General features: G+C 48.8%; 1 protein-coding gene across 1 annotated transcript in view; it reads left to right on the top strand.

Annotated features, from left to right (window-relative positions):
* The window catches only part of NPHS1 (NPHS1 adhesion molecule, nephrin), a 60,905-nt gene extending 39,152 nt beyond the window's left edge, over positions 1–21,753 (top strand). Inside the window, 11 exon segments of the mRNA XM_077337038.1 lie at positions 6,465–6,616; positions 6,723–6,834; positions 8,627–8,808; positions 9,876–9,929; positions 11,590–11,646; positions 13,844–13,966; positions 14,467–14,491; positions 16,128–16,236; positions 19,533–19,632; positions 19,771–19,913; positions 20,713–21,753. Coding sequence (XP_077193153.1) covers positions 6,465–6,616; positions 6,723–6,834; positions 8,627–8,808; positions 9,876–9,929; positions 11,590–11,646; positions 13,844–13,966; positions 14,467–14,491; positions 16,128–16,236; positions 19,533–19,632; positions 19,771–19,913; positions 20,713–20,847 — 1,192 coding nt within the window. The 3' untranslated portion in view covers positions 20,848–21,753.
* The last annotated feature ends 420 nt before the right edge of the window (positions 21,754–22,173 follow it).

The raw sequence follows: 22,173 nt of genomic DNA, 5'->3' as shown, positions 1-22,173 counted from the left end.
AATAGGGGTGTAAGATGAGAATTAGCGTTGGATGCATTTAGTGAGTGTGTCTCATTTATTATAACTAAATGTCAGCCGTCACCTCTCAAATTGGATGAAGGATGTCTCCACCAGAAAAGGATCTCGAACACTAAATGGCACATTCATAACGTGTTTTTAATTTGTAATGTTTAATTACAGCAGATGGCACATTTAACCTTTAAAGTACCCTTTGTCCGGCTGACTAGTTCTAGGGCTTTTAAGGGCAGACGATCAAATTTGGAGGGCAGGGTGGCAATCTGGTGTGTTCCTTCTAATGCTTTGTTAGTATTCATAGGGACAAGAATTGGGCAGGTGTGTTTATTCCTTCTGGGCCGGTCATGTAAATATCCCACTCCTGGAACTCAAATGCCTGTTTAGCCTTGAAGTGCAATGAATGACTTTGTGCTAGTCACTTTCTCTCAGCCTAAATGACCTTACAGGATTACCATGAAGCTAAAGGCCTGCTATGCACAGGTGTATTCCCTTGTTTTCACCATGCATACCCGTTGGGTTTTCTTTGTTGTTCTGCATTGATTTTTCTCCCTTCAGTGCTCAATTTACTTTTGGGTCACTGTTGCTCTGGGTTTTCTGAGTATCTATGTGCAGATTGCCCCCTTGTTTTGCTTCCACGAAGAAGGTAATTCAAAAGCATACAGATTCCCTTGGATTCCCTCCCACCTGCCCTTTCACCAACCCTTGAAGGTCACTCCCTACGTTGAAGTAATTTTGTCCACTCTGCACTTTCTGCCATCCTTCCCCTTTCACCGGTGTACAAGCTCTATTTCCCCCTCAGTTAAAGCAGGACGAGTCTAGCAATATGAAGCTGTTGCTAGTCTTAGACCACTGAATACAAGAAATAATAATAAGGGAAGCTGCGCAAAATTTAGTTCCCTTGTGTTATTGACTTAAAAGGGGGATTGAAGAGGAGGTAAATCATAGAATCATAGAGTTGGAAGGGGCCATACAGGCCATCTAGTCCAACCCCCTGCTCAACGCAGGATCAGCCCAAAGCATCCTAAAGCACCCAAGAAAAGTGTGTATCCAACCTTTGTTTGAAGACTGCCAGTGAAGGGGAGCTCACCACCTCCTTAGGCAGCCTATTCCACCGCTGAACTACTCTGACTGTGAAAAATGTTTTCCTGATATCTAGCCTATATCGTTGTACTTGTAGTTTAAACCCATTACTGCGTGTCCTTTCCTCTGCAGCCAGCAGAAACAGCATCGTGCCCTCCTCCAAGTGACAGCCTTTCAAATACTTAAAGAGGGCTATCATGTCCCCTCTCAACCTCCTTTTCTCCAGGATGAAAATTCCCAAGTCCCTCAACCTATCTTCATAGGGCTTGGTCCCTTGTCCCCAGATTATCCTCGTTGCTCTCCTCTGTACCCTTTCAATTTTATCTACGTCCTTCTTGGAGTGAGGCCTCCAGAACTGCACACAGTACTCCAGGGCAGAGTCTGCACTTACTTTGTTTATTCCATTGTCAATCCTGTTGAATTCAGATCGATTTGAACTTGAGTCTTCCTCTCCCCCCCCTCGCCATTGGAACAGGAAAGTGTTCTGCACATGGCTAGGGAGGCTCAGAAGAGTGGGGAGGAGGCAAATGGAGACTCTTTCTTTGTTTTCTTGAAGGGGGGAAGAGGATCGAAGAAGTCAGAGGAGGGAGGAAAAAATCCTTTCTTTTCTTGAAGGGGGGGAGGATCGAAGAAGGAAGGGGAAAAAATCCAAGACCTAAATAAGTTGAGAGAAATTAGGGGCTTCTCCTTTAAGGCAAGTGTGTCACATGACTACCTGTGGCCAATCATGGGTCCTCTACCACGGAGGAAAGCCCAGGGCAGAGTCTGCACTTACATTGTTTATTCCATTGTCAATTCTGTTGAATTCAGATCGCTTTGAACTCGAGTCTTCCTCTCCCCCCCCCCCCATTGAAACAGGAAAGTCTTCTGCACGTGGTTAGGGAGGCTCAGAAGAGGGGGCGAGGAGGCAAATGGAGACTCTTTCTCTGTTTTCTTGAAGGGGGGAGAGGATCCAAGAAGTCAGAGGAGGGAGGAAAAATCCTTTTTTTTCTTGAAGGGGTGGGGGTGTAAGAGGATCACAGAAGGCAGGAAAAAAATCCAAGACCAACAGAAGTTGAGAGAAATTAGGGGCTTCTCCTTTAAGGCAGGCATATCACATGACCACCTGTGGCCAATCATGGGTTCCCTACCACGGAGGAGAGCCCAGATTCAAAACAATGCAATTTTAAAATATAATGAGCGTTAAAAGCACTCCAAGATATCGCACAATAAAGGTAGGGTCACTCCGGATCAATCCTTCTTGTTGCAGAAGGAAAATTTAAATCGGCCAAAATCCAAACAGAAATCGAATCTGTGTAGAGGGCGGGGACTGAATCGACCTGGGGTTGGAATAAAAACTCCATGCAGTTTACACCCAGGCCTAGTCTGCACACATAGGATAATGCACTTTCAATTTGCTTTGGCAGCTGGATTTCCCTGTGCGGAACAGGAAAATCTACTACAAAAGTGCATTGAAAGTTCATTATCTATTGTGTGCAGACAGACCCCAGATTCAAAACAGCCTTTAAATATTGAGGGTTAAAAGCACTCTAAGACACCGCATAATAAAGGTAGGGTCACTCCAGATCAATCCTTCTTGCTGCAGAAGGAAATTTTAAATCGCCCAAGATCCAAACAGAAATTGCATTCTGTGTAGAGGGCAGGGACTGAATCGACCTGGGGTTGGAATAAAAGCTCCGTGCAGTTTACACCTAGGTGTGGTCTGACCAGTGCCGTATACAATGGGACTATGACATCTTGTGATTTTGATGTGATGCCCCTGTTGATACAGCCCTAAATGGCATTCACCTTTTTTACTGCTGCATCACACTGCCAGCTCATGTTTAGCTTACAGTCCACAAGTACCCCAAGGTCTCGTTCACACACAGTGTTACCTAGAAGCGTATCCCCCATCCAGTAGGCATGCTTTTCATTTTTCTGACCCAGATGCAGAACTTTACACTTACCTTTATTAAATTGCATCTTGTTCTCATTTGCCCATTTTTCCATTGTGTTCAGATCTCGTTGAACTCTGTCTCTAATGTCAGTTTATCCCGTGCAAAAAACCCTGCTAATCCCACATTTCCCAGTTCTCAAAGTACAATGTCTGAATTAACCAGAGATCCGAAATAAATCTCTGTGACCTCTGTTTATTTCTAACAAAATATCAAAATAAACCAAATTTCTAACAGAATCATCCATGTGGAATGAAATTGACATGAGAGAAAGAGAGATGTTCTCCAACAGCTGCACAGGCTGCTGCTTGAGTTCCAGATCAGGTTTAAGGTGTTGGTTATGACCTTTAAGGCCTTACACAGTCTGTGACATGAATACCTGAGAGTCTGCTTCTCCAAATACGTCCCCGAAGAGCTTTCTGTTCAGCAAAGTCCAATTTGCTGATGATCCCCAGCCCCAAAGAGGCATGCTCGGCCTCAGCCTAGTGGAATGAGTTGCCGGCTGAAGTGCGGACCCCATGGAGCTTCCAAAAATCTGGAGGGCTTGCAAGATGGCACTTGTCCACCAGGGATTTGGTTGTGGCCAAGGATCACCATGACCATCAAACCAGTCCCTTCCGTCTGTTCCATGCCCGGATAACCTCTTAATTTCCAGGCGATGTTAATTGGAGCATTGATTTCTGATACGAATAGGTTTTGAGGCATCTTAAATTTTAAATTTGTACTGGTTTTTAACCATTGTTGTGAGCTGCCCTGAGACAGCTTAGAGGGAGGTGGCCTATAATTCAAAATATAAACAGGGAACAAAGGTTTTCTTTGGGGGAGTGGTGGTGGAAGGACTATTTTGGCAGTCTCTGGAAGCCTAACATTATAATGGCATCTGAGCCACAGGGAACATCTGCAAAGTGCTGAATCGCTTGTGATCGATCAGTTTGGAGGGAGAGTGCATTCTGCTCAGGGCAGGCTTTAAGAAACTGTCAAGATCACAACCAGCATGGAGTAGTCTTTCTCAATCTTTTTTCACTGCGGAGAACCTCCTGAAACATTCTTCAGGCTTTGAGAAACCCTAGAAGTGGTGCGATTGTGTAGAATAGGGTTGGGAAGCAGAGCTGTGTATATGCCCACCTGAACACCCTTCCCTTCTCACCCCCTCCACGTCCATCATTGGCCATTTTGGGAGGGAGGGTGGGCCGACATGACTACGTATGGTCACATCACTGATACATGTTTAACAAATTAAGACAATTAATTAATTAACTAACTCCCACCCATTCAGGAAACCCTTGAAGGGCCATCAAGAAACCCCAGGGTTTCACGAAAGCCTGGAAGAAGATCAAATTAGAGAATCACAAAGAGAAAAACATGGGAATTAGCAAGGAAAGGCAAGAAATTAGCATTACTATACAGCTATGCTACTGGCAATCACACCACCCCCATTTTTTCCCAATTCAGTGGCATAATGCTAAAAAAGCTCTCCAGAGCTTCTGCCAGAGGACTCCTTCCCCCAACAAATTACAGCCCTGTACAAAGAGTGGTGGAGCCTCTTGTGGCGCAGAGTGGTAAGGCAGCAGACATGCAGTCTGAAAACTCTGCCCATGAGGCTGGGAGTTCAATCCCAGCAGCCGGCTCAAGGTTGACTCAGCCTTCCATCCTTCCGAGGTCGGTATAATGAGGACCCAGATTGCTGGGGGGTAAATGGTAATGACTGGGGAAGGCACTGGCAAACTACCCCGTATTGTGTCTGCCATGAAAAGGCTAGAGGGCGTCACCCCAATGGTCAGACATGACGCGGTGCTTGCACAGGGGATACCTTTACCTTTACCTTTACAAAGAGTGGTGGAGTTTCAGCTGACTTAGCATACACACATGTTGCCAGTGATCACAGCTGGCAATGGGGTTTGCTGGAACTTTTGTACATCTAGCCTGTTTTCCCTATATTATGAGATCATGTGACTCCTATTCTTCACAGTGGCTGATAACACAGCAGAGCATTTCCCAGTGCTCTGCAGTAGGGAAGACAGGACTTCACAGCTGCTTGTCAGTTTCCAGAAAGTCTGGTCAACTTCAGCATAGGCTTCCCCCCCCCACACCCCCTTTGGCTGTGTTCCTTTCTGTTCCCTTGACTTCAATGAACGAATGCATGGGCAAAACCCTGAACCCCAAGGATTTAAATGGAAAGCTCTTGCTGGATGCTACAATTTGGCCTTAACAGGGAAATTGCATTAGGATCCCCACCCCGGCACAAGTGGCGTTCCACCCCAATTTAGGAAGGTGCATTTTTAAAAATTGTCGCTAAAGAGTAAATACACTGGAGGAAAAAGAATGGTGTGTACGGTGGGCACAGAATCCAAAGTCAAGATTAAAGGCTTACTGCTCTGAAAATCTCATAAGATGTGTGTACGTAACGGGCCAAAATGAGATGCAGGGACAGTGCGTACCTCTGACCCTCTTAGAAGCAGCATGGCATAAAAATGTGATGGACAGGACAAGGCAATTCAGCACTCAACACCCTTTCTGATTTTCTCAGAAGCTTTTAAAAATATTTCCATGTCCCTGGGGGGTTTCAGGAACACTTTCCTGACCTGACTTGGCTTTGCCCCAGCTTGGCCTGGGTTTGCATCTTGCAAAAAAGACCTAATTAACATCTTTCAGCAGGCAGCCCTGTTACTCTGCTGCCAAATAGCTCAATTTGAGTCCAAAAGCATCACAGAGACCAACCAGAGTTTCAAGTTAGAAGCTTTTGACTTTCAAAACTCCCTTCATCAGTCACAAGTTTGTTTTAATTGTTGTTACTGGATTGTTGTTTTATGGGCTTGTTGTGAGCCGCCTTGGGCCGGCAGTTGCCGAGAGAGGTGGGATATAAATATAAAAATAAATAAATAAATGCAAGTAGAGTGGAATGATCAGAAATGTCCTTTTCTATTCGACTCATGTCTGACAAAGGGAAGCTTTGACTCTTAAAAGCGTCTTCCCTGAAATTCTTGTTGCTCTCTTAAGTTGTTACTGCACTTGAATTTAACTAATGCGGAGAGTGTCATTTATTTAATTTATTTTTATTTTATGATTGTACTTATAGGCCGCCACTCTCGGCCTGGCCGGCTTGTGGTGGTTTACCTAAAAACATAAAAACCAGATAAAACCTCCAGTACAATCAAAACTGGTGGCAGCAATCAACAATCTATATCGCCCCTACCATCCCTCAACCCTTCTGAGTCGCCATTGCCGTGGTGGTTGTCCACAGGCAATATTTGGCCTAGGTGGGCTACGGGCCACAAAGGGAGAGACCTGATCTTACTACCCTGTCCTCAACCAAATGCCTGGTGAAAGAGCTCCATCTTGCAGGCCCTGTGGAACCCAGAGAGCTCTGCCAGGTTTCTTAGCTCATCCCTCTTCAGGCTTCTTTTTCTGACTTTTTCTTTTGTGGCTCTCATTCAGGTACACAGTTCTCACAGAGCACAAAGCAGCTTTGCACACCGGCATTTTAACCATTGCCAATGCAAGCTCAGTTCATGATTTTGGCCTTTACACCTGCGTGGCCAGCAATGCGATGGGCACCGATACGCTGGACATTCAGTTGCTTAGTATTGGTAAGTCACCAGAGGGCTGTGGGCTAATGGTTCAACTGATGCAGAGCTGGAAGGGTGAAGAGCTGCCATTCTATGACTCACATTTGATTCTTCCCTTCCTCAACAGGCCACCCTGATCCTCCCACTCACCTCAAAGTTCTTGCTGTTTCCCACAACTGGCTGGCTTTGGAGTGGACCCCTGGCTTTGATGGAGGGCTTGATCAAAGCTTTCATGTGAGGTAGGAGTCATTAGATATCTTGCGGTCCAAATGCCAACCAGTCTTAGACCAGTTAAGCTGACATGACCACAGAGCACTGCTATAGGTCTAATTGCTACTAGATAGGAAGCCAAAGGATAACATACTCGTCGTAGGACAACTGACCAGGATCTGTATTCCAGGGTGATTAGGAAAATCATTTTGGGCTTGCCGGTCCTACCATCAGGACTGGGTTCTCCATCCCAAGGTTCCGTTGCTCCAAAACCCAGCAGTGTCACATGCACCATGATGTCACTTCTAAAGAAAACCAGGAAGTGACAGAGGGTAGTTCTAGGAATTGCCAGAAACTCTATAGTTTTCTGACCTGGCAACCCTAAATTGGTTGGTGACAATAAGTAATGCTAAATATGCTTAAAATCTGTTCAGTGTTACGGCGTTCTAAAATGGCTCAGTACCCATCACATCTAATTATTATAACCCTTACATTAAAACCCCATCAGGTAGGTCAATAGGAGAACCGAGACCAGGATAGATACCGGGAGAGGCTTAATAGTGTGTAGTGGTTAAGAACAGGGACCTTTAATCTGGGGAACCAGGTTTGATTCCCCACACCTACACATGCAACCAGCTGGGTGACCTTTCTCACAAAGTTGTCAGCCCCACCTACCTCACAGGGTTTGTAGTGGGGAGAGGTAATTGTAAGCCACTTTGACACTCCTTGACAATGCTTCTTCTAAAGATCTAACGGCTACTTATGACAAAGTAGAGATTTGAATTGGAGACTTCTTGATTTCTGGCATAAACCTGTTCTCCAGAGGACTTGAATGTAGCTAATGAGATGTGTGTAAGTGAAGGATCAGACTCTGAGGGCCTTTTCGCACAGGGATCTTTGTTGCAAATTGTTTGCGGAATGAAAAATCGCCATTTAAAATAGTGGAATTCGTCGTTATGCATACCTGCCTTTGTAGTGGAATCAGTTGCGTTTTTTAGCGTTTCTCACAGGCTTCCGGTCTCGGCAGAAATCGCTAGAAAGGAAGCGCTATTGCCAAGCTCGTCCCGCCCCTGGCCGTCAAGCAGCCAATGGGCAGCCGTTAGCATGCTCCCAAACAGCCCCTTTCCCTTTAAGAAAGGTTTTTTTAAAAAAAAAAACGACCCATAGCAACGAATCTGTGTAGATTCGTTGCTACGGAGAGACCCATCCAGCTGCCTAATGTGAACTGTCGTTTGATTGTATGATCGTTTGCACGCTGCCTCGAGTGATAAAAAAAAAATCCCCCCCCCCTCTCATGGGCTCGATTTTCGGCTGAATTTATTTGTAAAAAATAAAGGGACTTTATTTCAGCAAACGGGCTTTTCAGTGGTTTGTGCTTAGTGACTAAAGGTGAAGGACTGAAGCCAGGGAAGCCTCTAAACAGAAAGAGGCTCGCCGGTGCGTTTATCCCCGCTCGCTCGGAGAAAAAAAAATGGCGATCGCTTCGCCGGAAGTTTGGAGGAGAGAGCCAGGGGGAGGGACTTTGAAGAACCAGCAACAATGGTAACGCACAGGTCTTTAGCGCTACTGTTGCAGATTGGTTGCAGGAGTGTATCGCTATCCGGAGGGTGAATCCACTTTTCTGGATTCCCCTGAAAGCGCCACAACGAAGCGCTTTTTGCTGATTGGTTTCAGGATTGTTGCAGATTGTCTACGACGTCGTGGGTTATGGCAAATTAGTAGCGTTTCCAAATAGCAACCATTGTGCTACTTTGAAGCCGTGCGAAATGGCCCTGAATGTTTCTTCCCAGTAATTCCAACTTCCCACTTGCCTTCCTCCAGGTATCACAGGCTGGGGTCTCCCAGCTTTCTGGAAGTTGATGTCTTTCCACCACAGTCACCCACCTTCACCTTGACGGGACTGCACCCAAACACGCCCTACAACGTCTCTGTCCATGCCCGCAATGCTCTTGGCGAAAGTGGCTTTGCCGATGGGGTTTTGGGGCTCATTGTCACCACCACAGGTAAGGTACATCTCTCTGCGGAGCAAGGATGAGCCCTGGTCTAGGAGCACTAGGGCAACCTGGACTGTTTTGGTTGGGAATCCACATAGACAATAAGGAACGCTAAGCATGGTAATACTTCCTTAAGAGGTATGCTAAGCATGATTTCCTTTTAAAGCTTTATACTGTGCCTTTCAGTCAAAAGTGATTTTGTGATGCTCACATGACTCATAAACTACCTTGAACCATGAGGAAAGGTGGGGTATAAATGCTTTAATAAAGGAGGGGTCTTTCACAGTGTTAGATCCGTGGTGGATCTTGTGGGTCACTGACTCACAGACGCTGGAATCGTTGTAGCTCTTTATTGGTGTCAGAACACAATACAAGTCGCACCAAGGCCGTACTCCAATATATACACGTACAAGACAAAGGGATGGCTTGTGGTCCCACTCCATTGGCCAGACCCCACTGATTGGTTCCTGCACAGGTGCTTGGTCCTCTGTAGGATCATTAGCCTGGCCACATACACACAATACACTCCAGTTTTAAAATAGAATATTAGCCCCTTCTGGGTGCTCAGCAAGCCTTGAACTTCTGACCGTTGTTTGGGAGGCAAAGTTTCATGTGGGGAGGCATGTTGGTCCATAGTCGAAGAGCAAGATTCAAGCCCAGAAGCAGCTTAAAGACCAACAAGATTTCCAGAATACGAGCTCTTGAGAGACAAAACTCCCTTTGTCATGGGGTGGAAGTTCTCAAAGACTTCTCCTTCTCTGAACAATGGTTGAACTTTCAAGGAGGGAGTGGAGGAGAGGTAGACGACTGTCCTGGCTGGTTGCAGAGGCTGGAATATGGTTTGCAGATGAAATGGGCCACTGCGCTCTTTCAAGGAATATATTTGGTAAAGACTCTTAGAGACAATTCCAGTGACAGAAGTTGGTAGGGACCTCCTGCCCTTTCTGACAATAGAATGGGCAATAGATTGTCTCCACGTATAATGTCACTTTGGTGAGCAAGACCACCTTGTCCTTCATCTGGTGCTGCTAGGATTTGATTAACATCCAGTCCTTCTTCAATAACTTTCTTTCCAGAGAGAGAGAAGCCAATGGACAGAATGCCCCAGACTCCACCCGTACATGGACGAGGTACTGTAGCTAGTATGCTACTCTTGACTATTCTTTCTTGGGGAAGGTGGCAAGGGAACCCAAACTCCCTGAGAGTACTCCTCTTCTGGCCAACGGCTGTGACTAGATGGGTCTTCTGGGGCATTGGTAGTCTTTCAAGAAGGGAAAGGGTGTGCATCTTAGATGTGATGCTCCTGCTGCTCAAGGGCATATTGCCTTTGATCGGCAGTGCAGGACCTATAAAGACTCAGATAGAAGAGGGGATGGGGTTCTACCACCATGTCTCCCACCTTTCTGTATCTTTTGTTTTTCCAACAGGGATCCCAGCTGCAGATCCTCTTTAAATGGGCTGCCCTTCCAAATACCTGCCCCTGGCTTGCTCCTCCTCCTCCCCCCCAAGCAGAAGTGTCTTGGACCTGCTTCTTAGCTAGGGCTGCCTCCTGGGTGGTTCCCTTTCCCAGGGTTGATGATGTGACTGGTAGCCCAGTTCTGTTTCTGAACCTAGAGCCTGCAACCCCAGCTGGCCTGTTCCAGCTGCTGCCTGGGTTGGCTGCTGTCATTACTAGTTGTGTCGTTGCGGTCTCAGCTCAGGTCAGTTGACCCTGCCAGTCTGGGGTGGATTCCCTTCGCCCCTAGATTATGGCCAGTTGCAGCACTTGGGGAGTTCTCTTCCTGGATGCTTTAGACCTTCCGGGTTGGCAGGGAAATTGAGGTCACCTTGTGGTCTTAAGAGATGTTGGTAAAAGACTCTAGGCAGTTTAAGCCACAGAAACCAGCGTTGTTGTTGTTGTTGTTGTTGTTGTTGTTGTTGTTGTTGTCGTTGTCCTTCTTCTTCTTCCCCACCGCTCCCTGGTGCCTCATGATGCATTACCTATGTCTAAATAAAATTCCATAAACCCCACTATAAACCCCAGACATAAAATCACAACCATAAATCAAAAACCAGAAGAAAGAAGATCCGAAGGAAGAAGATACAGCGGAAAAACAAAACCCTCGCAACCCTCAGTTCCCCCCCCCCCAAAATTATAAAGGGGTGGGAGGGAAGAGGCTGCAGATGTCACTCGCAAACCGTCACTCATGCCACTATCCTGGAAGGGGGGGCCATACAGATCTCCCTGGCTGTACCCGCCTCAACCATATACCTGGTGGAAGAGTTCTGTTTTACAGGCCCTGTGGATTGCTGGAAGCTCCTGCAGGGCCCACAGCTCTGGTCGAAGGGTGATGCTTCGGTATTCAGTATGTCATCCCCAGGCCAAGCCTTTGTAGTTTCCAGTGCTCAGAAGATTCTTTTCTTCTTCTTCTGCCCCCTGCCTGCCCCAACACCCTCCCGTTCTCATTCTGGGGTTGTTATCATGATGTTGTGACTTCAAATGCACAGCATCTGTTCAATGTTCCCAGGAAGGGTGTCAGCCTTGCTGAACCCTATATGCGGCGACCTGAAGTTCGAATGTTCGTTCTAACTTTGTTCCCAGTGTAGCAGCTTGCTTTATTCTAATAAATGAAACTTTTCAACAAGAAGGTTTGCTTTATTGGAGCAAACGAAGAACCTCACATTGGGATGTGTAGCATTTTGATCCGATCTAGAAGTTGGCTTGGATAAGCAAGGCCGTCTCCTTCCCTGTCCTTTGTGTGATGCTGTGAAAATTCGGTTCCCTTCCAGTTTTTATTTGACCTCTTCCAGGGACAAATGGGGAGCCGACTGAGCGAGAGCCACAGACTCCACCGCTGCCTGGATCAGGTACGATGATATATATCCTCTTAACTGTGAGTGCCGTCTCCCTCTATCCCTTCTGTCGTCCCTTTAAAGTAGTCGAGTCTGGATATCTTCGGTGGCTCCTGATGGTTCACACCAAAACTTTGAGATCTGATGCACAATTCAGCAATTGGAGATTCAGCATCTCCATCCCTCCCCACCCCCATGAGTATTAAAAAGGTAAAAGTAAAGGTATCCCCTGTGCAACCACCAGGTCATGTCTGACCCTTGGGGTGATGCCCTCTAGCGTTTTCATGGCAGACTCAATACGGGGTGGTTTGCCAGTGCCTTCCCCAGTCATTACCGTTTACCCCCCCAGCAAGCTGGGTACTCATTTTACCGACCTCGGAAGGATGGAAGGCTGAGTCGACCTTGAGCCAGCTGCTGGGATCGAAATCCCAGCCTCATGGACAGAGCTTCAGACTGCATGTCTGCTGCCTTACCACTCTGCGCCACAAGAGGCTCTTGTACCATGAGTATTAAGAGAAGCTGTTTTCGTAGAGCAAAATGAGAGAGGCATCCAGAGGGGCAGGAGCAGGAGAGCCCTGTGGCATCCTTCAGCAGAGGCAGGTTGACAGGAGATGAGTATTTGCAAAGGCATTTAACGTGCGTATCTTCCTCCGTTCTGGTCCCCCCCCCTCTCTTTGCACACCATTCGATGCAGCATTTGGATCCATTTGTTTGCTTCTTTTGGTGCAGAGTACAACCCTGCCTTTACTGGGCCTGGTAATTAAATGCCTCTTGGCACAATTAGTTTATTACAGGATAAATGTGCGTCGTTTCCCATTTGATGTGCACCATCTATATGTCTGCCCTCAAGGTTGTACTTCCGTCGCAGAGATATTAGAGCTTCGGAGAACTCAAATGTGTTTTTTTACTTGCAAAAATAGCCCTTTTCTCCAGATACTGGGATCAGTGGTGATGCTGCAGTGGTCTTCAGCTCCATGTAGGTCACAACCCACCTGCTGGATCGGGTGCCCCTTCTGCTGGCACAGGCTGATTAGAGTCCCCACTCCCTACAAAAACTCCCCTTTGCCTTCTCAGTGCTAGGGAAGGTCACTTAGCCGCCACAAGCTCCCATGGGCTGACAGTGCTCTGGTAGTTGGCGGGAGGGGGAAAGAAATCACAAACACTGCAAAGATATTACCAGACTTCTTGGCGATTCCTAGAGGGATGTGATGTGATGTCACTTCTGGAATTTCCCCGGAGAGCTCCAGCCCCCACCGGGAGACTCACAACTCTAATTAGCTCATCTGATTGGATAGCCTCATTGTGCCATGGTGCTCCGCCCCCAGCCCCCTGACCGTCTCCCCGGACTCCTGCAGGTTGCCAACCCTACTCCCCCTCCCACTCTTCCTGTCATGTGGGCTCTAATGTCACATGACTTTCAAGTCAGGTTTGTGGCTAAGTTAGGGCTGCTGACTCCAAGTTCAGACGTTTGATGTTGTAGCCTGGTGATGGAAGGGACTTAATCCGCCCTACAGCTTACCCTCCCAAGCAGCCATTTCCTTCGGGGGCATTCATTCATTCATTCATTCATTCATTCATTCATTCATTCATTCATTCATTCATTGCATTTCTATACTGCTGCTCCCAGAAACCGGCTCACGGCGGTTAACAACAAAAGAGTATCAATTAAAATACTCCCGACAGAACAGTAAAACAATATAAAATATAAATACAAGATGGAGGTATACTAATATACTAACTGGAAAAAATTGCTCCCCGTATTCCGGGCATCGGTCTTAAGATGTATATGTACCAGCTGGGAGAAGGAAACAGCCCTCTAGCACAGTCTCCCACCGCAGTAGGAGCCTAATCAGGTAGGCTGGAGATCAGATCAAATAAGTAGCCGTGTTAGTCCGAAGTAGCACAATAAAATCGGATTTTATTGGATATCAGTTGTCATTCTGGCAGGTCCCCAGGCCTCACCTGGACGTTGGCAACCTATTGGGTCCCAGTCCATTAACAAGAAAAAGCAAGCAGGGCAAACGGTAGCTGGGTTACTCCCTCCCCTTTCTTCCTGCACAGCTGGGCTTGCCGTACAGCACCCGTGAATGAATCCTGCACTTTATGCGGTGGAGAAGGGGGAATTTGAAAGGAGGCTCCTCGATCTGTTTTCCGAAGAGAATGTGCGGAGATGCTCATTCATGGCATTGTCTTTTTCATTTTGCCCTTTCAGCCAGCCCTGCATTACCCCTTTTCCTCATCGAGCTCCTCGGTGCCGTGGGAGGGATCCTGATCATTTCTAGCTTCTCTCTCCTGGGCTTCCTGTTCTGCAGGCGGCAGGCCCAAGCCCTGGAAGGTAAGCACATGCACAGAGTGCCCTTGGCTGGCCCACTGGCCCTGGCAGAGCTCACGCACTTGGCTCTGCCTCCTCCCTTGCAGTGGCAAAGCTTCTGAAGAAAAGGTGGATTCAGAGCTGGGGGATTCCTGGAGATTTGGGTGGGGGAGCCTGGGAAGAATGACGTTTGGGGAAGGGAGGCATCTCAGAGGGACGAAATGCCTTGGGCTCCAAAGCAATGACCTTCTCCAAAGGAACTAGGGTTGCCAACTCCAGGTTGGGGAATACTTGGAGATTTTGGGGGTGGAGCCTGGGGAAGGGTGAAGTCCCAGCAAGCCCTCCTCCCAAAGCAGCCACTTTCTCCAAGGGAACGGAGCTCTGCGGAGACCGGCTGTCGTTCCTGGAGGTCTCCAGTCACCAGCTGGAGACTGGTGATCATAATTGGCTCACTGTTGCAATCAGGCCCTTGCTGGCTTTTCCCCATCCGACTGCATAAGGTCTTATTCTGGTTCTCTTTGCAGGAGAGGGGACCAAAGCAGGAGCCGTGTGAGTATTAATTGGGCACGAGGGATGGACCTTTTCTGCAGTAGGCAACTCTGGGCTGGGGAATTCCTGGAGATTTGGAGGGAGGGAGGGAAGGAACCACAAGAGGGTACACTGCCTTACAGTCCATCCTCCCAAGAAGCTGTTTTTCTCCTGGGGAATCGCTCTCTGTAGAAGAAGAGTTGGTTTTTGTACTCCACTTTTCACTACCCAAAGGAATCTCAAAGCAGCTTATAATTGCCTTCCCTTCCTTTCCTCAGCAGACACCTCGTGAGGCAGGGGAGGCTGAGAGAGCTCTGAGAGAAACTGCTCTGTGAGAGCAGCTCTGACAGGACTGCGACTAGCACACTGTCACCCAGCTGGTGGCATGGGGAGGACGAGTGAGGAATCGAACCCGGATCTCCAGATTAGAGGCTGCCACTCTTAACCATGACACCAACCAGGTTCTGTAGCCTGGAGGTCACTTGTAATTCTGGGAGATCTCCACCCCCCACCTGGAGACTGGCAACCCTGGGCCTACTGAGAGGGATGCATCACCTTTGCTTCTCCCCCTGTGCCTTCACTGACTGCCAGGCTTCAGGTGGACCTTTTTGCACAAACCGGGGTCTTTGGTGGTTGTTCCTGTGGCCTAAGGAGCCATTCTGCGTAGAGCAGTGAGTCCAACAAATCACCCCAGAGCTTTGAATGCATTGCAGGCAGTCATAAGGGCTCTGAGCACAGCTGGGACCCTGGCCTGGGTTTTCTGCTAGCCAGAACGGTCATGCCTCCTTTCTTCTCTTTGCGCTGCCTGCTTCCAGGTGAGCCTGGAGATCTCCCAGAATTGCATCTGAAGAAGTAGATTCTCATTCATGCAAGAGCATGCCCCAGATATTTGGAAGTTGTGAGACTCTTGGCTGTTTTTGCTGCCAGCTACCCAACCGTTGCATTTCCTGGATTGGTCGCGGAAAGTACTGGCCAGTTGCCACTGACTAAGAGACCTCACGGAATTCCCAAGGCAAGAGACACAATGGCCTGCCTCTGTGCAGCATCCCTGGCCTTCTGTGGTGGTCTCCCTTCGAAGTATTAAGCAAGGCCAGCCCCGCTTAGCTTCTGAGATGCAATGAGACTGGCCTAGCTTGGGCCATAGGGGGTTAAGGTTGCTGTAGACCAGTGGTTCTCAACCTCCCTAATGCCGCAACCCTTTAATACAGTTCCTCATGTTGTGGAGACCCCCAACCATAAAATTATGCAAGGGTTCTTTCACAGAAATTAAACCAAAACTGACCAAGGGCGTGAAGATCCATTGCTCATGATTGTATATAAATTGTGTTTTTTTCTGGGGTTTCTCAATTCAGTCTCAGTTCATGTCCCGCCTTGCCGATCTCGCTCTTTTCCGCTGCTCCAGAGAGATAAATGCTATATCTCGATCTACCCCGCAAGGCTGTTGTGTGTCTGGTGTCCCTCCCCTCCCCCCCCCCCGGCCAAGCTGCTTGCCCTGCCGTGACTTCTGTGAAAGAGTCATTTGGCCCGCAAAGGGGTCCTGACCCCCAGGTTGAGAACCACTGCTGTGGAGCGATGGGTTGCCTCAACTCTGCTTCACCTCTTGCGTGGCTTGGAAAGGCTGGGATGTCCCCTTGATTGAATGCTGTGGCTGTTGCAGGTCCAAGGAGCGAAGGGAGAACAACTACTCCGACAACAAGTGGCTGAGATTTGGCGCCAGGCTGGTCAGGTCGGAGGAGCACAGCTCAGAGACCAGCATGTCTCCCAGGGTAAGCAGCTCTGCAGGGAGGGCCTTCAGGGGTGTTGCTCAAAAGCTGCCTTGCCAATAGGATTAAACTTGCCTTTCGCTTGTACCGACTTCCTCAACCGAAAAAGGAGGTTGTTCCCAGTTCCCAGTCCTTTACATGACTGATAAGTTGTTGCTCTGCGATCAAGCCATGAAGCTAATCATTAGGACATGAATGTTTCTAGAGGCCTCCAGGCACTTGGGCAGGGCAAGGTTTTTGGCTGGGATCCACGGAGGAAGCAATCACAAGCGAAACAGTCTTCAAGCAAAGGTTGGATGCACACTTTTCTTGGATGCTTTAGGATGCTCTGGGCTGATCCTGCGTTGAGCAGGGGGTTGGACTAGATGGCCTGTATGGCCCCTTCTAACTCTATGATTCTATGATTTATTATTATTATTAGAATTTATTTCTCGCCACTCTCAGGAAAGCTGGCTCGTGGCGGGTTACAAGATAAAAATAAGATACAAAGTCCACTAAAAGCCCCGCTAAAATTACAACAATTAACAAAAATACAGAGTCCAATAACAAGAGAAGCGGCAAACCAACCCACCCCCCCTTACCCCTGCTAGGGACTAGGGGAGAACTGCTGGCCACCATTAAAATGTGGTGGAATACCTTCCTTTGAAGGAGTCTCTTGTGGCGCAGGGTGGTAAAACAGCCGACATGCTGTCTGAAGCTCTGACCATGGGGCTGGGAGTTCGATCCCAGCAGCTGGCTCAAGGTTGACTCAGCCTTCCATCCTTCCGAGGTCGGTAAAATGAGTACCCAGCTTGCTGCTGGGGGCTAAACGGTAATGACTGGGGAAGGCACTGGCAAGGCCACCCTGTATTGAGTCTGCCATGAAAACGCTGGAGGGCGTCACCCCAAGGGTCAGACATGACTCGGTGCTTGCACAGGGGATACCTTTACCTTTACTTTCCTTTGAGGGGGTTCTGGGTTAGGAATACCTGGAGGCTTTGGGAGTGGAGCCAGAAGTGGGCAGGATTTGGGGTGGGGAGGGAAGCTGGCAACCCTGCTTGCAAAAACGGACGCAGACCAACTTCTTTGCATTGTGCAGTTTGCTTGATAAGCAGAAATCAGGGAAGCTTCTACTTTTGACGTGGAGGAGAGACATGTTCACTTGCGATTTTCAGTGGCACAGTTATGGAGGATGCAGGGGCTGATATGAAAGTCGACAATCCTAATACTAGGAAGGATCAGAGTGTCCCCCAAAATGTTACTCCAACCCCCCCCCCCCCACGCTAGCTATGTTGGAAAGAACCAGACTCTTCTTTGACGCCTTCCTGAGATCTCCTCCCCCCACACACACGAGTTTACAATTAAGCAGAAGCAGCTGTTCTTCCTCATCTGTAACCCACGCTCACCATAAAGTTTATATCCCGTGAAAAAGAGTAAATCTTGAGCGAATCCCAGAAACAGCCCATTTGCAAGGTCTGCAGAATTTGGGGTAAAAACCCAGCATTCTGCAAGAGGGATAAATTATGCCAACGAGGAAAATTAGCATCTTGCGCCTAACGTAAATGCAGCTTTAAAATATACTTTCCTCTTCCCCTCCAGGGACTTGTATAGTAGAAACGGATATGGGTCCCTTGGGAGATGGTTCGTTGAGCTGTGGGGGAGCTACGGTGCTGATGGCTGGACGAGAAGCCTTACCCAGATGGCTCCTCCTTTTCTCAGCAGCAAAGAATCCCATGTTCTTCTTTCCAGCTCATTGGCCAAGCCCATGAGTGCTGGAGACTTGCCTTTTCTTTAAAACGACAGGGGATCTTTTGGGAACGCTTGCAGCTGCTGCAAGAGGCCACAGCTGGAAATTAAAAAAAAGTCTCCCCACCCTAAAAAAGTTACTCATCCAAAGGGCTCAGAAGCTTATTGCAAGCAGGGCTGGTTTATCTGCGTAGCTCTTGTAGCACGTGCTATGGGTCCCCCACACTTCCAGGGCCCTCATACTGCCTTTGTCCCCACGGAACAGGGCTGTAGTCTCTCCCCAATTTTCCCTCTTTAAGGATAGTCGGAATGACACCCGTTTCCACTCTGGGGGGGGGGGTCTCCAGACCTCCTGTCCCCCCTGGTATGGCAGTTTCCAGAGCAATTGTACTCTGCTAGGGCCCCATGCCTCCTTAAACTGGCTTTGGTGCTGCAGGCCCCAACAAATCCTTAAACCACCCCTGGTTGTAAGGGTGTGCATCAAGTCACTCGCAGCCAACTGATGGTGACCCTATAGCAGCAGTTCTCAACCGCCCAAATGCCATGACCCCTACAGCACGGGTTGGGGCGGCACGTGCACACATGCATGCGTGCGTGGACGGGCGCACATGTGCACACACCGCCGCTCCTACGTGTACATGCGCAAGTGCCACTCCTGCTGGCCTCTTCCGCGGCTTCCATGAGCTTCGAGGTGGCGTGGAGGAGGCCAGCACCACGTGGCCATCACAGCGACCCCCCGGGAAAGGGCTGAACGACCCCTTGAGGGGTCACAACCCCCACATTGAGAACCACTGCCCTATGCGGTTTTCAATGCAAGAGGTGTTCAGAGGCCAGCCTCTACGGCGCCACCCTGGACTTCCTTGGTGGTCTCCCACCCAAATACTCACCAAGGCTGATCCTGCTTAGCTTCTGAGCTCTAGCAAGATTGGTCTAGCCTGGCTCATCCAGGTCAAGGCATGTAGATATGTGTGCAGTAGCTTAGTTCCAGCCTTCCTCCGGAAAGGGATAAGAGTTAGTTTAGGCTAGGATCCGGGAGGTGCAGGTTCAACTGTGCACTCTGCCATGGAAGCTTGCTGGGTGAAATTTGGGCCAATCGCTCATTCCCACCCTAACCTACCTTGCAGGGATAAAATAGAGAAGAACGATCTTGTAAGCTGCTTTGGGAAGGAGAGAAACGGGGTGTAAAAGAAGGAAATAAATAAATGCAGAGATGTGGGCACGGTTCTTCCCCACTCCTGTTTTATCATCACAATCACCTTGGGATGAAAGCTAGGCTGGGAGAGTCATTGGCCCAGGGCACCCACTGCTGAGTGGGGTCTTGGATCTGAGCCCACGCAGTTCTTACACAACACTCTGGCCCAGGGTTGGCAAACTGTGGTTCTCTGAATGTCGTGGACCACAATGACCAAGCCGGCAGTGGCTCATGGTAATTGCAGACCACGGACACTTGGAGAGCTGGTTTGGCCTACCCTGCTTTGGCCACTGTTCCACACTACTGTTCTATTTGATGTACAGACATTACATGAAATGTTTTCCTGGTCGCTTCAGGCATGGTTATGCACTTCTCTCTGCAGGGCAGCTCGGTTACGACAAGGACCAGCTCTATGACCCCTTCAAGGCCTTGGTCCCAGCTGGGCCACCATGCTGAGAGTGAGATGGATGCCAGCATTATGGGTGGGTGGGACCTAACTCCTTCCTTCCCCTTACCCCTCGGGTAAGCTACAGCCCCAAAAAGCAGGCCCACATTGCCTGATCCGAAACCGCATAGTTTTAAGTTCCAAATTCTGAAGGAAGGTTCCTTTGTCTTGGCAGAGCTTCCTTCATCACCCCCGTGGCTCAGCTTTCCAGAGCTCCATGAGTATGAAGAAGTGATGGTGCCCCCAAAAGACAAGGGAAAGAGATCTCTTTACAGTGCCTGGTACCCTGAGGAAGCACCGTGGATTCCCGAGTACGAGGTAAGAGCCTCCTTCTTACTACGGTGGGCTGTCATTTTTCTTCTTTGAGACCAAGACGTATGAGGAAAGGTTGGGGGAGCTTGGTCTGTTTAATCCTGGAGAGGAGACGACTGAGAGGGGATTTGTTAACCATGTTCAAGTATTTAAAAGGGTGCCATATAGAGGCTGGGGCAAATATCCGGAAGAAGTTCCTGACAGTCACAGTGGTTTCTCAGTGGAACAGGCTTCTTCGGGAGGTGGTGGGTTCTCCATCTCTGGAAATGTTTAAACAAAGGCTGGATACCCATCTGAGGGAGAGGCTGATTCTGGGAAGGCGCAAGGGGGTGGCAGGTTATAGTGGGAGAGCGATAGGGTTGTGAGTGTCCTGCATAGTGCATGGGGTTGCATGAGGTCCCTTCCAACTCTATGGTTCAAGTGAAAGCATGGAGGTTTTACTTGCTCTCATGGCAACCAGCCACGGGTGGACCGCTGCTTCCTGAGCCACCCTCTGGTGCTACTACTGGAACTTGCCAGTTCTGTCGGTGGTCCTTGTTCTTGGTGCTGTGAGAAGAGCACAGGGGGCTGGGCCGGGGCTCTGTGGCTGAGCTTCAGCTTGGCATGCAGAAGGTCCCAGCTTCCACTCTAATGAAAAGAATCTGGTACTTACTAGTCATTGAGGTGAAAGACCCGAGACCTTGGAGAGCAGCTGCCGATCCAAGGAAACCACACCGACTTTGATGAAGGGTCTGATTCAGTCTAATCCTAAAAGGCACCTTCGTTTGTTTGCATGCTCACCTTGGCCTGTTTGCCTTGTGCCTAGGGGCCCTATCAGCAGAGAAGAAAACCATCGGCCGGCTACGAGGAAATAACGCCAATTTACGACCCTGTGGCCGAGTGGCCACCATTCAGCGGGGACAGGACGCTGCCGTTTGAGCATCTTGGGGAACTGGTCTGAGGGCCAAGGTACATGTCCTGTTGGACACGTGTCAGGATGTGGGGTGCTTGACCCCTACTGGTAGGTGAATGTTAAACTGGGGTTCTTGAGCCCTACATGTAGTCGAATGTTCTAATGGGGGCTAACCTTTAAAAAAGTACCTCTGTCGCCCCAGGAGGCTCCGAATACTGAGGAGGAAGAAGAAATGCTAAGAGAGGGGGTGCTAGTTTTGCCTGTCATTCAGCAGCGGGCCTGTTAGCCCAAGCTGGGAGGTTCGCTGCATTTCTGAATAAACCGCTCCCGAATGTGCCATCCCGGTCCCTTCCTGCTCTTTCCTCTAGACTCTCTGGCCTTGTCAAGGAGGCTGGGCTGAGTGGTCAGGAGGCGGCGTGGGAGAGGGGTGACGGACTGCGGCTGGCACCCAAGATGCACGGGGAGGAGAAGAGCGATGACACAGAGCCAGCTGCAAGATAACAACCATCTTTCTTTATTGCCACAAATTAGCTCGCCTCTGTTGCAATCACATGCGGGCTCATCAGCGGCGTTTCCAGCTTCCTTTTTTTTTTTTCATTTCGATCCTGCCTGGAGAGCGTTCGAGCAGAGGCAGGCACACGGGAAAAGGGGCCAGTTTCGAACTGAGAAAATCACTTGGCCTCCTCTTTAACCCGGGTGAAGCCTGTTTAGTCTGTAGTCTGCAGTTTTTAGGGATAAACTTGCAGCCAGAAGGTAGCAAACACCAGCAGCTGAGTCCTCCCTGGGAGAATTTGGCAATCCAGCTAAGCAAGAGTTTGGCTTGCTGGTCCAAAGGGGTCCACACAAAGACCACAGAAGAAATAAAGAGGTCTTACAGGAACAAAAGGAACAGGACAATGACTCCTCTACAGATGACCCAAGTAAGACCCAAGTATAACAGCTTTTGCAGTTTTATGCCAATAAAGGTACTCTAACTCTACACCGGGTGAACTGCAGCTGCTTCTGTAACATACATGGGTGGACAAGCAGCATCTGCCAAGATTCTCCCTCCTCTTCACAGTGGTTTCCACATGGGGAAATTGTTGTGACCTGGCTTTGAAATCCAGGATTTTGATATGGGGGTGGTTGGCTTTTGTTTTTGGAGCATCCACATGAGGTCTTCCTTTTGCAGTGTTCCTTGGCTGAGATATTTCTGGAACCTGCTCTCCAAAGATGTCTCCAGAAACACTGGAGTAAAAAATGGTAGCTGACACGTGGGCAGGAAGGTGCAATTTTCCTTCCCACCTGCCCTTGCCAGCCATTTCCCCCTGCCACGCTTTTTGTCAGCTCAAAAAACAACCCTGGAAGTCGATATAACACTATAGCAATAGGCCT

The sequence above is a fragment of the Paroedura picta genome, chromosome 5 (assembly GCF_049243985.1).
Source record: "Paroedura picta isolate Pp20150507F chromosome 5, Ppicta_v3.0, whole genome shotgun sequence".
Taxonomy (NCBI): domain Eukaryota; kingdom Metazoa; phylum Chordata; class Lepidosauria; order Squamata; family Gekkonidae; genus Paroedura; species Paroedura picta.
The sequence above is the reverse complement of the archived record's forward strand: the minus strand, read 5'-3'. Positions and strand labels throughout refer to the sequence as shown.